Source organism: Acipenser ruthenus, chromosome 3, assembly GCF_902713425.1.
Source record: "Acipenser ruthenus chromosome 3, fAciRut3.2 maternal haplotype, whole genome shotgun sequence".
Classification (NCBI taxonomy): Eukaryota; Metazoa; Chordata; class Actinopteri; order Acipenseriformes; family Acipenseridae; genus Acipenser; species Acipenser ruthenus.
Genome location: NC_081191.1, coordinates 100,028,501 through 100,043,384, shown reverse-complemented (window position 1 = coordinate 100,043,384; position 14,884 = coordinate 100,028,501). Strand labels below are relative to the sequence as shown.

The 14,884-nt window shown below is 37.8% G+C and overlaps 1 protein-coding gene across 1 annotated transcript; it reads left to right on the top strand.

Moving 5' to 3' along the window:
* On the top strand, positions 1-13,696 carry LOC117394644 (all trans-polyprenyl-diphosphate synthase PDSS1-like). Its single transcript, XM_033993016.3, has 11 exons — positions 1-236; positions 3,313-3,350; positions 3,731-3,863; positions 3,980-4,110; positions 4,883-5,024; positions 5,552-5,663; positions 5,754-5,863; positions 5,990-6,070; positions 6,523-6,636; positions 11,336-11,416; positions 13,140-13,696. Exons 1-11 carry the CDS (start codon positions 66-68, stop codon positions 13,278-13,280), a joined length of 1,254 nt encoding a protein of 417 aa, XP_033848907.3. The 5' UTR covers positions 1-65; the 3' UTR covers positions 13,281-13,696.
* The last annotated feature ends 1,188 nt before the right edge of the window (positions 13,697-14,884 follow it).

Genomic DNA, 14,884 nt, shown 5'->3' with positions numbered 1-14,884 from the left:
TCTGTTATTGGGGCTGTTCCGTTTCCTGGTGAAAGGTTGGTGTCTGGGTGGTGTGCACGGAGAACATGGCGTTGCCGTGGAGGCAGTGTAGCTGGTGGATGGTTGGCAATCACGGGGTGACATTAATAAACAACCTGTGTCGCACCCAACAAAGGACACTAGCCATCACGGGTGGGTCGATTAGGAGGACGGGCACTGCGGCCATCCTGGGCAGCCCTAGTAGCACTGGAAGCGAGGTAGGGCGACTCCTGCCTCAACAGACTTACCAAACGTGAGAAGGTCAATGAAAGAGTACAGTTAGCGTAGTTGATACAAAATAGAGATAATTGATCACATCGCGGTATGGAAATATATATATTATAGTGTTGCATCATTTGACAATACATTAATCAGAGTGGCACACTAGGCTGGTGTATGGTTTACATCCCGCTGTACTTTTGAGAAGGTCAACCTGTCAGTGTCACACTGAAATTGTTAGCGTGACAAAGGTACAGTATTATTAACTGAAGAACGGAATTAAGCAGACGAAACATAGTCATCGTCGTTTTATTTTGTAGGATTGGTAGAATACAAGTTTAAATTAACATTTTATATGCTGTGCTTGTTATGATCAACTGTACCGGGGAAGTTCCCCATACGGTTTCCCTTGTTTTCTTAATATGTCACATTATGGGCAACGCAGTGTTTACAGGTGCTGTTTATTTAGAAAACGTAGATATTACATTTCAACTTAAAAAAAACAAAAAACCTTCTTTTATATGTTACGTTGTTTATTTTTGCTGAATCATTAAAAGTTTATGGAGTTCGCTGAAGCTTAACATGAATGGCAATCTCTGCGCGTATCCGCAGAAGATTCAAAATCGCCGTGAACCCGCTTTGATTAAATGAGCTGAGCACGTGTTGTGACAAGCGAAAGATTGTTTAGCGCATGCGCACAACAAACAGGGCCATGAATTTCATGGGATACTCACCGGTAACGGCAGGTACAGAGTCACAGCGTTGTACTAATGATATGGCGAGCATATGATATCCATTTTTCATAACTTGACCTATTTCAAGCACTCTGTGATTTTGAGCTTTTTTTAAATCACTGGTTGATGATGACGCTACAGATACATTTATTATTATTTTTGTTTTCGAATGCATCTTTTCCTGACATATTCAGTGAACAAAGGCACTTTACAGAGAGTTTAAAAGGGACCAAAAACAAAGTACACAGAAAGAGTACTTGGAACTGCAAACACAAGTCAAAAAGGAAGTTAGAAAGGCCAAGAGAGAGATAGAAATGAACATTACCAAGAGGGCTAAAACCAATTCCAAAATGTTTTTCCACTATTATAACAGCAAGAGAACATTCAACGAGGAGGTTAAATGTCTAAGAGACACAAGTGGCAAAATCATAGACGAAGAAAAAAAAATAGCAAATATATTAAATGATTACTTTTCACAGGTTTTTCACAAAGGAGGACACAGACAACATGCCCCACATGTCGACCTGTTCCTATCCAGTTTTAAATAACTTTAGCATAACACAGGCAGAAGTGTTAAAAGGAACTAGGAGCTCTTAAAATAAACAAATCCCCTGGGCTGGATGAGATCCTCCCAATAGTACTCAAAGAAATGAAAGAAGTTATTTACAAACCGCTAACCAAGATCATGCAACAGTCTCTTGACACAGGGGTTGTACCGACAGAGTGGAAAATTGCAAACATAATACCGATCCACAAAAAGGGAGACAAAACCGAACCAGGTAACTATAGACCAATAAGCCTGACTTCTATTATATGTAAACTTATGGAAACTATAATAAGATCCAAAATGGAAAATTACCTATATGGTAACAATATCCTGGGAGACAGTCAGCATGGTTTTAGGAAAGGGAGATCGTGTCTAACTAACCTGTTTGACAATGGATAATTGCAAAGCATACGACATGGTTTATTTAGATTTCCAGAAAGCTTTTGACAAAGTCCCGCATAAAAGATTAATTCTCAAACTGAACGCAGTAGGGATTCAAGGAAATGCATGCACATGGATTAGGGAGTGATTAACATGTAGAAAACAGAAAGCACTGATTAGAGGAGAAATCTCAGAATGGAGCAAGTAACCAGTGGTGTACCACAGGGATCAGTATTAGGTCCTCTACTATTCCTAATCTACATTAATGATTTAGATTCTGGTATAGTAAGCAAACTTGTTATATTTGCAGACGACACAAAAATAGGGGGAGTGGCAAACACTGTTTCAGCAGCAAATGTCATTCAAAATGATCTAGACAGCATTCAGAACTGGGCAGACACATGGTAAATGACATTTAATAGAGAAAAGTGTAAGGTACTGCATGCAGGCAATAAAAATGTGCATTATAAATATCACATGGGAGATACTGAAATTGAATAAGGAATCTAAGAAAAAGACATAGGAGTTTATGTTGACTCAGAAATGTCTTCATCTAGACAGTGTTGGGAAGCTATAAAAAAGGCCAACAAGATGCTCGGATATATTGTGAGAAGTGTTGAATATAAATCAAGGGAAGTAATGTTAAAACTTTACAATGCATTAGTAAGACTTCACCTAGAATATTGTGTTCAGTTCTGGTCACCTCGTTACAAAAAGGATATTGCTGCTCTAGAAAGAGTGCAAAGAAGAGCAACCAGAATGATCCCGGGTTTAAAAGGCATGTCGTATGCAGACAGGCTAAAAGAATTGAATCTATTCAGTCTTGAACAAAGAAGACTACGCGGTGATCTGATTCAAGCATTCAAAATCCTAAAAGGTATAGACAATGTCAACCCAGGGGACTTTTTTGACCCGAAAAAAGAAACAAATGGCGATTAGATAAAGGGGCATGCAGAACAGAAAATAGGAGGCATTTTTTTCACACAGATAATTGTGAGGGTCTGGAACCAACTCCCCAGTAATGTTGTTGAAGCTGACACCCTGGGATCCTTCAAGAAGCTGCTTGATGAGATTCTGGGAACAATAAGTTTCTAACAACCAAACGAGCAAGATGGGCCGAATGGCCTCCTCTCGTTTGTAAACTTTCTTATGTTATGTCTGTGACCTATGGGGGGGGGGTGGTGGTGGTGGTGGTGGTGGTGGTGGTGTTACTGACACATTAGTAAGATGTTTGCACTACTCAACACCACAACAGCGTGCTAACCTTTAACTGTGAAGCACCACTCTGTGTGTGTGTGTGTGTGTATATATATATATATATATAATATTTTAAAGCTTTTTGATTGTTTCTATTGAAACTGGAAGGGTCAGCAACTGGCCACAATAACTCATTCATTCTCTTTTTCATTATAGGCTGTAGCTTTTACCAAGAAACCTAACCCTTTGTGGAGGTATGTTTCCTTTAACATATTTTAAATAGTTTCTGATTTAATGTACCATTTTCTGTGCTAATAAAAGCATGTATACACTTTCATTTAAAATAATATCCTTACCTCAAGTATTATTAGAAAATAATATAAAATAAACCAAAATTATCGTAAGCACCACAATGAAAAACTATAAGAGTTTCTAGGATTATTTTTTTCTGATTGGTTACAAAGATTCCAAATATGTTAATGTATTGTTTTTTTAAACTGACTGATCCTTTAAGTTTCAACGTTTAGGAGATTTAACTGAATTTTAACATCCCTACTCAGAGTGAATTATGGGGAATGTTTGGAGCTGTTGATGTGTCATTTATTTATGTATGTAACACTTTCTCTCTTTGTAGGAATAGCTTCAGATTGTTTCACACTATGCAAACTAGATGTTGCTGCAGCAATGTGAATAGTGATGAACAACTGAAGGTGCCCTTTAAACTTGTTCAAAAAGACTTGAAGAATCTCTATGAGGACATTAAAAAGGTAAGCATTTGAGTGTTCAACAGTTTTTATCCTATGGTTATACACAATATTAACATTTGTCGGAGCATACTTAAAAAACTCCTTTGGAAATGGCTAACTTTCATTTTGATTTTCAGGAGCTGTTTGTTTCCAAAACGGAACTGAAAACTCTGTGTGATTATTACTTTGACGGAAAAGGAAAAGCCTTCCGACCAATGATTGTGGTGCTAATGGCTCGTGCATGCAATCTTCACAGCAAGAGAGACAGGTAGGCTGTCCTGAGCTTAGTTTCCACATGCTTGCTATCCATCCATGCCTGTCAGTTTCTGCACTCCTCATTTTGCCGTGGGGCAGGGTGTGTTACTTGGGTTTCAGAGCAAAGTTGACTAGATGTGCATCTACTTGTGACATGGCTGTCTTTGTACGTGTTGCTTTAACTGGATAATGTGGTGTTAAACGTCCTGTATATGCGTATGTCAATTGCACATTATTATTATTATTATTATTTATTTCTTCGCAGACGTCCTTATCCAGGGCGACTTACAATTGTTACAAGATATCACATTTTTACATACAATTACCCATTTATACAGTTGGGTTTTTACTGGAGCAATCTAGGTAAAGTACCTTGCTCAAGGGTACAGCAGCAGTGTCCCCCACCTGGGATTGAACCCACGACCCTCTGGTCACCAGTCCAGAGCCCTAACCACTACTCCACACTGCTGCCCACATGCATTAATGTTAAAATAAACTTAATGTTTTAGTGTCACAGCCCACTGTTGGGTTACTATTTCTCATGATCTGTAGAATACTGCTGCAGTGCTTAAACTGCAATTTAACTGTCCTGAAGAAAATCCAGCAGCTCATTGTTATTTGCAGCAATTCTACTTGGTGAGCTATTGAAATAATTGTTGATTATTGTCCAAGTCACATGGTAGTGCAATAAAGAATAAGGTCCTTCTTGTCAGACGTACTATCATGCTGCACTACAGTAAGTAATATGATTTGACAACTGTGTTTTTTTTTTTGATTACCCCAAGAGAGCTGCTTCCGGGCCAGCGCTCAATAGCTATGATCTCAGAAATGATTCACACTGCAAGCCTCGTTCATGACGATGTAATCGATGGCTCTGACACCCGGAGAGGGAAAACCACTGTGAATGAAGTCTGGGGTGAAAGAAAGGTGAAGCTACTTTACATTAAGCTAAAGCTTAAAAAAAACAAAACAATGTTAACTTTTCATTACATACTCTCGTACTTGCTGTTTCTTAAAATAAATGTTGATGCTTATCAGGGGCGATGTATAAAATCCTGACTTGCCTGTCCTTTTATGAAATATGGGAGGGATCAAACACTTCAGGGTGCTTGGACACCTCCGTAGACAACAGTTTCATTCATGATCTTTCCTGGCAAGCACGTGTTGTCAGCACTTGGCTGTGATTGGTTAATCCACCGACGGTACGGCATGCCAGCCAGAAGAAAATCGCTCTGGATTCGATTTGAGCGGTACCGCTCAGCGTCGCCACGGGACTAGCGGTATCGTCCCGCGCAGATCTGTCCAACACCACATGAAAGCAATGGCAGCGATACAGGCGACAAAATGTCTCGCATGCCGCGCCGCCCATCTGTCCTGGGCTTAACAGTGTTTTGGAAAATTAGGAATCATCTCAAAAACTGTTTAAGGTTTTAATAGCGCTATTTGTTTCACAGGCCATACTTGCAGGAGATTTTATCCTCTCTGTGGCATCTCTGGCACTGGGCCGTATTGGCAACAACACTGTGGTATCAGTCTTATCTCAGGTCATCGAAGATTTAGTACGGGGTAAGGAATTACTTTTATTGTTACTTTTTTTTTTTTTTTTTTGCACCTACCAGTAATATCTTATACCCACAGTACCGTTTTACTTTTTAGGGGAATTCATGCAGCTGGGTTCAAAGGAGACCGAGAACGAGCGATTTAAACACTACCTCGACAAAACCTTTAAGAAGACTGCCAGTCTTATAGCAAACAGTTGTAAAGCAGTATGTACGTTCTGTCTTGTCAACATTAGAGACTTTTTGTAAAGTAACAAAAAAATTCTAAACATTTAAAGTCCCGTTTACATACTGCCAGTTGATTCTCTCTCTCTGTTTTGTTTTTGTTGAAAGGTGTCTCTTCTTGTAAGCTCTGACCCACAGGTCCATGAGATTGCTTTTCAGTATGGAAGGAATGTAGGAATCGCATTCCAGGTAATGAGTCCATTCAGCAGGCTCTCGGTGAATGCACAAGTAGTAGAATTAGGAGTTACAATATAATAATGCATATAATAGGGTACTCCTCTAAAAGCAATTTGTTTTTTGGGTTTTTTTTTAGCAGTTTACAGTGAAATCAGCTGATGTTATTTTGGAAAATGTAACTTTTAATTCGGAGTCTTTATTACGATATCTGCTTTGCTGAAAAACATTCCTCCGTGGGTGATGGCTCAGCAAAGGGTCATTAGTTTCTACTGTAAGTGACCACTCCTGACACAATTGCTTTTGCTGGTCAAAGTATTTATGCTTTAAATACTCCATTCCACGTACATTACTGACTGCAAACTTCTGCCATGTATCAGGTTTCTATGACCCTTCTGACTGAGGTCGTTGTCTGGTATTGTGTCTGTCAGTAACTGAAAGTTTTCAAACCATGCTTTATATTCCAGCTGGTAGATGACGTGTTGGATTTTACATCTTGTGCAAATCAACTGGGAAAGCCTTCGGCTGCAGATCTCCGGCTTGGTTTAGCCACAGGACCAGTCTTATTTGCTTGTCAGCAGGTAAGCTACAACAAAAAAATCTCAAAGTATATTTTGTGTGTGTGTGTATATATGTGTATATATGTCTGTGTGTGTATAATAATAATAATAATATATATATATATTTTAGCTCAAAGAGCCAGCTGCCCAATGTTTCAATATGTTGTACATATCTTTCTCAAGGGAGCCTGTGTTTGAATCAAAACATTGGAGGTATTTATAGGTTTTTGACGGCATGACAACTACTTGTTGTTGTTTACATTCAAATCCATGATTTAATCTTACATGATGTAATGGTGTTCTATATATTGTGACATCATTTTTACTTCTATCTTTGAATCTGTATTAATTCTAATTAACACTACTTTATATAAACTTATATTTTTATTATATCATGCAATGCTGACTCTAATCAGTCTTGATTTGGCCTCCCCAGCGCATCAGCATGCACAACTTTTGAATGAATTTTGTTTATTTATTTAAATGTTATATATTTATTGAAGTTAATTAGTTCATTCTTTTCTGTTGGGTCCCGCTGGCATAATCGTGTTCAGTCTATTTATCCATTGACTTTCTTTTATTCTTCTATATGTCGCATTGTCTAATTTGAGCTGTTCTAATACTACAAACTTTACATCATTTATGTCATGTCCTTGACTGGTGAAGTGCTGTACGATTGGTTCATTCATTTTTTTATTTCTAATTAATGAAAGGTGGTTCTGAATTCTTTTATATAAAGTAGTTCCAGTCTCTCCAACATATTTGATTTAATCACATTTTTCACAGGCTATTCCATAAACGACATTGCTATTTTTACAGTAGGTATTAGTTTTTAGTGGATATGTGGGGTTCTTATGTTTAATTATATTTTTACTTTTGTCTATGTATTTACACACTTTACATTTAGTGGTGCACATGTTCGTAGAACCTATTTTGTCAATTATTCTTTTATGTTTACTGTGAACTAAATTAGCTTCTCTTTTGAATGCTACAACTGGGGCCTTAAATACTTTTTTTAATTTTTCTGAATTATGTAGAATCCGCAAGTGTTTCCAAACTATCTTAGAAATATTGGGCAAAAGTTTAGAGTAAGTCATTACTAATGGGACTCTTTTGACCTTTTTATCTCTATTTTTATAATCTAGTAGATCATCTCTTTTTAGTTTATCCACTTTTCTTAACTGTCTCTTTTTTTAAGATTTGTTTTTAATACATTTCTTTGTTTTACATAGTCACTTTCTTTAGAGCATATTCTTCGTATTCTTATTCCTAGACTCTTTGGGATTTCCCTTTTAGTGTGTATCGAATGTGCAGAGGACATGTGTAAATACTGGTGCATGTCAGTTGGTTTACAGAAGAGGTCAGTCTCCATTGAACCACCTTCAAGTTTTACTGTGGTATCTAAAAATTCTATTTCTTTCCTTGTCCATCGAAGGTCCACCTTAATATTACTGTGTATTTCATTTGCCATTTTATGAAACTGGAAAAGAGACTCTTCTCCATGTGTCCAAACCTCAAAAATATAATCTATAAACCGAATGTATTCTAAAGGTTCTCTTTCTGATTTTCTAAGTAATTATATTACAGTGGTTTGCAGAAGTATTCACCCCCTACCAATAATGTCACATTTTGCTAAATTACAAATAATGTATGCACTGTTTTTCAAATGAACTTTTTTTTTTATTCAAAGCTGTAGTGGTTAAACTGAACACTGTTATATGAGGAGGAGGTTAAATGTCAGCAAAACTTGCAAAGAAAATGTACAAAATGAAATTTACTGGTTGCATAAGTATTCAACCCCTTAAGTCAGTACTTAGCAGAAACACCTTTTGCAGCGATTACTGCTATGAGTCTTTTTGGATAGGTCTCTACTAGCTTTACACAGTAGGATGGTGAAATTCTTGCCCATTCTTCATGGGAAAATTGCTCCAGTTCTGATAAGTTTGTTGGAGATCGTCGATGGACTGCAATCTTCACGTCTCGCCATAAATTTTGGCTTCTTTCTTGCCACCCGTCTATACAGGCCAGCTTTGTGTAGGGACCAGCTTATTGTTGATGTGTGAACACTGACTCCCCATCTCAGACACAGAACTTTGCAGATCTCTCAAGGTCATTGGTTTGGGATGTCACTCTGAAGCCAACAGTTTCCTGCTTGCCCGGCTGCTCAGTTTGGGAGGGCGACCTGCTCTGGGTACTGTCTGGGTGGTATGATGCATCTTCCACTTCTTAATGATGGACTTCACTGTGCTGAGAGGTATAATCGGCACCCTCCTGCTCTGTGCCTCTCTATCACTTTATCCCTGACTTGTTTCGAAAGCACCTTGGTCTTCATGGTTGCTTTGTTGGATCACTATGTGAGTTGCAGCTTGAAAGTCTTTTATATACCTGAGGGAAATTATCTACAAGTTAAACCACTTGGAGTACACACAGGCTGAACCCATTTCACTAACTTTGTGACCTTTCAAACAAATCATTTGTACCTGAGCTGATTTAGGGCTGCAGTAGCAAAGGGGCTGAATACTTATGCAACTGAGATTAACCTGTTTTTCTCTGTAAATCTTACTTATTTGTATTCTATATGCAGTTTGTGTAGATTCTACATGTAAAGTCTAATTTGGAAGTGTCGTGGAGTACGCTCAGGTGCCAAAAAAACGTGAACTTTGGGGGTGAATACTTCTGCAAACCACTATATGTATGTACAGTGCCTTGCATAAGTATTCACCCCCCTTGGACTTTTCCACATTTTGTAGTGTTACAACCTGGAATTAAAATGGATTTAATTAGGATTTTTTGTCACTGATCTACACAAAATAGTCCATAATGTCGAAGTGGGGAAAAAAATCTACATATTTTTCAAAATTATTTACAAATAAAAAACTGAAAAGTCTTGATTGCATAAGTATTCACCCCCTTTGCTGTGACACCCCTAAATAAGCTCTGGTCCAACCAATTGCCTTCAGAAGTCACATAATTAGTTGAATGGAGTCCACCTGTATGCAATTAAAGTGTCACATGATCTCAGATTAAATACACCTGTTTCTGGAAGTCCCCAGAGTTTGTTAGAGAGCATATCTAAACAAACAGCATCATGAAGACCAAGGAGCTATCAAAACAAGTCCGGGATTATAGTTCTGGAGAAGCACCAATCAGGGTTCGGTTATAAAAAAAATATTCCAAACTTTGAACATCCCCCGGAGCACCGTTAAATCCATTATTAAAAAATTGAAAGAATATGGCACAACCGCGACTCTGCCTAGAGAAGGCCATCCACCAAAACTCAGTAACCAGGTAAGGAGGGCATTAGTCAGAGAAGCAACCAAGAGGCCAATGGTAACTCTGAAGGAGCTGGAGAGATCCACAGCTGAGATGGGAGAAACCGTCCATGGGACAACTATAACCCGGACGCTCCACAAAGCTGGGCTTTATGGAAGCGTGGCGAGAAGAAAGCCATTGCTGAAAAAAACCCATATCAAATCCCGTTTGGATTTTGCCAAAAAGCATGTGGGAGACACAGCAAACATGTGGAAAAGGTTCTCTGGTCTGATGAGACTAAAATTGAACTTTTTGGCCTTAGCGCAACACGCTATGTGTGGCGCAAAGCCAACACTGCTCATCACCCTGAGAACACCATCCCCACGTTGAAGCATGGTGGTGGTAGCATCATGTTATGGGGATGCTTTTCATCAGCAGTGACTGGGAAACTGGTCAGGATTGAGGGCAAGATGGATGGAGCCAAATACAGGGAAATTCTAGAGGAAAACCTGTTTCAGTCTGCAAGAGACCTGGGACTGGGGCGGAGGTTCACCTTCCAGAAGGACAATGACCCTAAACACACAGCCAAAGCTACACTGGAGTGGTTTAAAAACAAGAACCTGAATGTCTTAGAATGGCCCAGTCAAAGCCCAGACCTCAATCCGATTGAGAATCTGTGGCAAGACTTGAAAATTGCTGTTCACCAACGGTCCCCATCCAACTTGACAGAGCTTGAGCAATTTTGCCAAGAAGAATGGGCAAAGATTGCAGGATCCAGATGTGCAAAGCTGGTAGAGACTTACCCAAAAAGACTCACAGCTCTAATTGCTGCCAAAGGTGCTTCTACCAAGTATTGACTCGGGGTGAATACTTATGCAACTAACAAATGTCTTTTTTTTGTTTAACTTTTTTGTCGCATTAAAAAATATTTTGCACCTTTAAAGTGTTAAGTATGTTGTGTAAATCAAATGGTAAAAATCCCAATTAAATCCATTTTAATTCCAGGTTGTAACACTACAAAATGTGGAAAAGTCCAAGGGGGGTGAATACTTATGCAAGGCACTGTATGTGTGTGTGTGTGTGTGTGTGTGTGTGTATAATATATAATGTAATGTGTGTACAAGTATCTTTTTGTAAGTATGTTGTTGTGGTAAATTAATTTAGAGATTAAAGTAGAATGGTATCTAGCATAAGAGAACCAAGCAAAATAGGCTTTTAGGATCTCTCCAATTAAACAAACAAAACAACTTGTTTCATACTTGTGTCAGGAAAACCAACAATGGCTGGATAAACAAATACTGAGTAAAATGCTGAAGATGAGTCACTCCAAACATGGATTTGTAACCTTTTTAAATAAACATATGCATTCATGTATAATAGTTGTGCAAACAGGAAAGGAGAAATTGGGGAACATGGACTAAAATAGATGAGATTTTGTGTAAACTTACTTATTTAATTTTTTATAAAGTTTCCAGAGCTCCATGAAATGATAATGAGAAGGTTCAGTTCAGCAGGAGATGTGGAGCGTGCTTGGCAATATGTACTGCAGGTAAGAACATGTGTAAAGAAGTCTGTTTTGGAGTCTCCATAAAGACCCTATTACACTGGGGTATGCAATATCAATTCTAGTCTAGGGCTGTTTTTTACTTGACATATTTGTGTACATTCACTAGAGTTAGAAGGGCTGTATTTCGTGTGATCATTTGGGGGTAGAATTTTTATTTTTTGTATTATTTGTGTAAAGTAAATGTAGTCTTATTGTTGAGTAGAGTTTGTAAAAGGACCAGGAATGTGCATATGCTGAAAGTTAAAACCTAAAAGGGATGGTTTGTTGGTTAAACCCAGCATAAGTTAATACTAATTTTATACCACTGTAATGCTAAAATAAAACACAGTAAATATTTGAATACTTTCAATTTTTTGTACCAGGTTAATTAAAATAAGGTTAAACCAGTAGATATAATAAACACAGAGATACATAAATTCAGACCAGCAGGAATAGACGGGAGGACATGCAATTGGATACAGAACTGTTTTAAATAAACAAAGCGAAGGGTGATTGTGAAAGGTGTAAAATTGGCTTGGGGTTGTGCTTAGTGGGGTACACCAGGGGTCTGTACTTGGACCCTTACTGTTCCTCATTTATATGACTTGGACCAAGAAATAAGACACTTATACATGTTTGTCTTTTTTTGTTGCTAATGCTTATATCAGTTATAATGAATATAGTCTGTGTCTGTCTCACCAATTGTATAGGGCTGCTTTGCTTTTGCAATACTGCTATTCTACACTTGCCGTTGATTATAATCACTTCTAACAGACACCTAAACTAAAGTGTTACCAATACACATTGCAAGATTGCTATCATCTGCAAATGTAACAAACGTGGGGGAGAAGTGGACTCTCAAACCGCAAGCCAGCTAATTCAAAGGGATTTGGACGTTCTCTGTACCTGAGCACACTTGTGGCAAATTCATTTTAATGTTACAAAAAGGTGAAGTGTTGTACATTGGGTGTTATAGTCCATGTTATGAGTATACAATGAACGGGATGAAAATAGGGGACAAAGACTTTGAAAAAGAACTCTGGGTTATAGTGGAGTCATCATTAAAAGTATCTCACCAATGTGGTGAGACAATTAAAGCACATATAATGTTAAGCAATATTGCAAAAAGCATGGAATACAAGTCTAGAGAAGCTATGCTAAGATTCATCCTAATTAGACCCCACCTAGACTACTGTCTGCAATTTTGGTCACCTCACTACAAAAAAAGACATTGCACTCAAAAGTAGAGAGAAGGACAACTAAGCTGATCCCAGGACTTCATGACATCATTTTCTAGGCTGAAGAGATTTAATTAAGAGGGGACTTGATTGAAGTCTTTAAAATCATACATGGTTAACCCCAAGACACTACATCAAGTTCAGCACAGGAGAGAAGAACAGAGGGGCATAAATGGAAGCAGAGTAAAAGTGAGTTTAGAACAGAAAGTAGGAAGCACTTTTATTTTTATACAGAGGGTTATAAAATGCATGGAACAACCTACCAGTTAAAAAAAAAGGACCTGTTGTACTTCTCACATATGGACCTGCACAGCTTATCCTATTTTATCTCTTAAACTTGTAATGGCACACAACTCCAGGACTGGAGTTGCATACTCGTTACCAACCAAAAATGAACAGGAGAGGTCTTTGGATGTACTGTATTATTTTTTTCTTACATACAGCAGCAGTATTAAAATGTTGCATCTCTTTCTCCCCAATTCCTATAGAGCAATGGTGTCCAACAAACAAACTACCTCGCCCAGCGTTATTGCCAAGAAGCTATCCGACAGATCAGCAAGCTGTCTCCTTCCCCAGAGAGGGAGGCTCTCATACAACTCACAGAAATCATTCTGATTCGTGACAAGTAACATCTCAAACTCCTCTGTCCAAGGCAGCTATTTCTCTGGACGATGCCTGCGGAACCAACAGTGGTTTGTCCACAGTAATGGAGTAGAGGCGGTTTGTAAATATATTCACCCAGGACTGAAGAAACATCTCTGAATTACAAACCTGCACTTTTATTACCCAGAGACACTTCTGCTAACCTCATTACTCCGGACAGAACACGTGGGCTTCTTAAAATCAAGGAAATCGGGTGCTGGTTTTGTGTGGACTTGTTTACATTGTTCTATACAAACCGTCCAAATTGCAAGACCAGTGTGGGCATCATTGTTCTGGTCTGTTGACATTGACATGGTGTACATGTTATAAATTCACAGTTATAACAAAAGGCCTTAATTCCTTAACAGTGTAATCAAATTTACATAAAGCCAATATTTTTTAATGAATGTTCTGCCTGTGTCTTAATTACCACAGTAACAAACATATATAGGAGAATGATTTATTATAAAAGACTGTACAGAAATTTCAATTAACAGGTTATATACAAATGAAAAGGTAGAAAATTCTTTTTTTTTTTGTTTAAAGAAAATGTGTTAGTTACAGAACACTTAATGTTTATTATAACAAAGCAAACAGACAAAGTACAGTATCAAGGCATTGTTAGCTGCAAAACCCAGAAAAGTTAAACAGTGGCCATTTAAGATATTAGTTTAAATGCTAGTGTTATGGCTGTATTTTCTTACACAGGGTCCAGAGGAATTGGCAAAAAATGTGATACCTACAGCTTTTTCAAAACAGTTGTTTTAAGAGTCAAGATGATAATTATTTGGTTAAAAGGAGAAATGGTATGTTTAAACAAAAACATTATATATAGGCTCTCATACAACTCACAGAAATCAGAAATGGAATCATGTTTTCATTTTTGTTTCCTATCATGTACAGTGGCTCTCAAAAGTATTCACCCTCTTGGACTTTTCCACATTTTATTGTGTTACAACATGGAATCAAAATGGATTTAATTAGGAGTTTTTGCCACTGAACACAAAAAAGTCCATAATGTCGAAGTGAAAAATAAAATCTACAAATTGTTCTAAATTAATTACAAATATAAAACAGAAAATAATTGATTGCATAAGTATTCACCCCCTTTGCTATGACACACCTAAATAAGCTCTGGTGCAACCAATTGTCTTTAGAAGTCACATAATTAGTTGAATGGAGTCCACCTGAGTGCAATTAACCCTTTGCAGTCCATTTATTAAGTGTGTGTCAGGCGCGTCAGGTCCAATTTATTTTCACACGCGCAGTTAATTTTAGATGCGCTGTTTAAAAGTATTTTTTTCCCCAGTCATACGGGTTTAAAAGGCCCTGCATATCAACAAAGCACTCACTAGGCATCTCCAGCCCCGCCCTACCCTTTCATTCGCTATAGCTTTCACATATGCAAAGAAATAAATAATAATAATAATAATAGTCGTACATACCGATCAATCATCTCCTGATCACTCGTTTTATCACCAAACTCCTCAATAATGCAATCCAAGTCATTATTTTATTACTATAACATCTAAAAAAAGCTCTGCAAATGTCTGTGATATTCCATGTGCGCTGATTCAGTAAACGGCCAGCT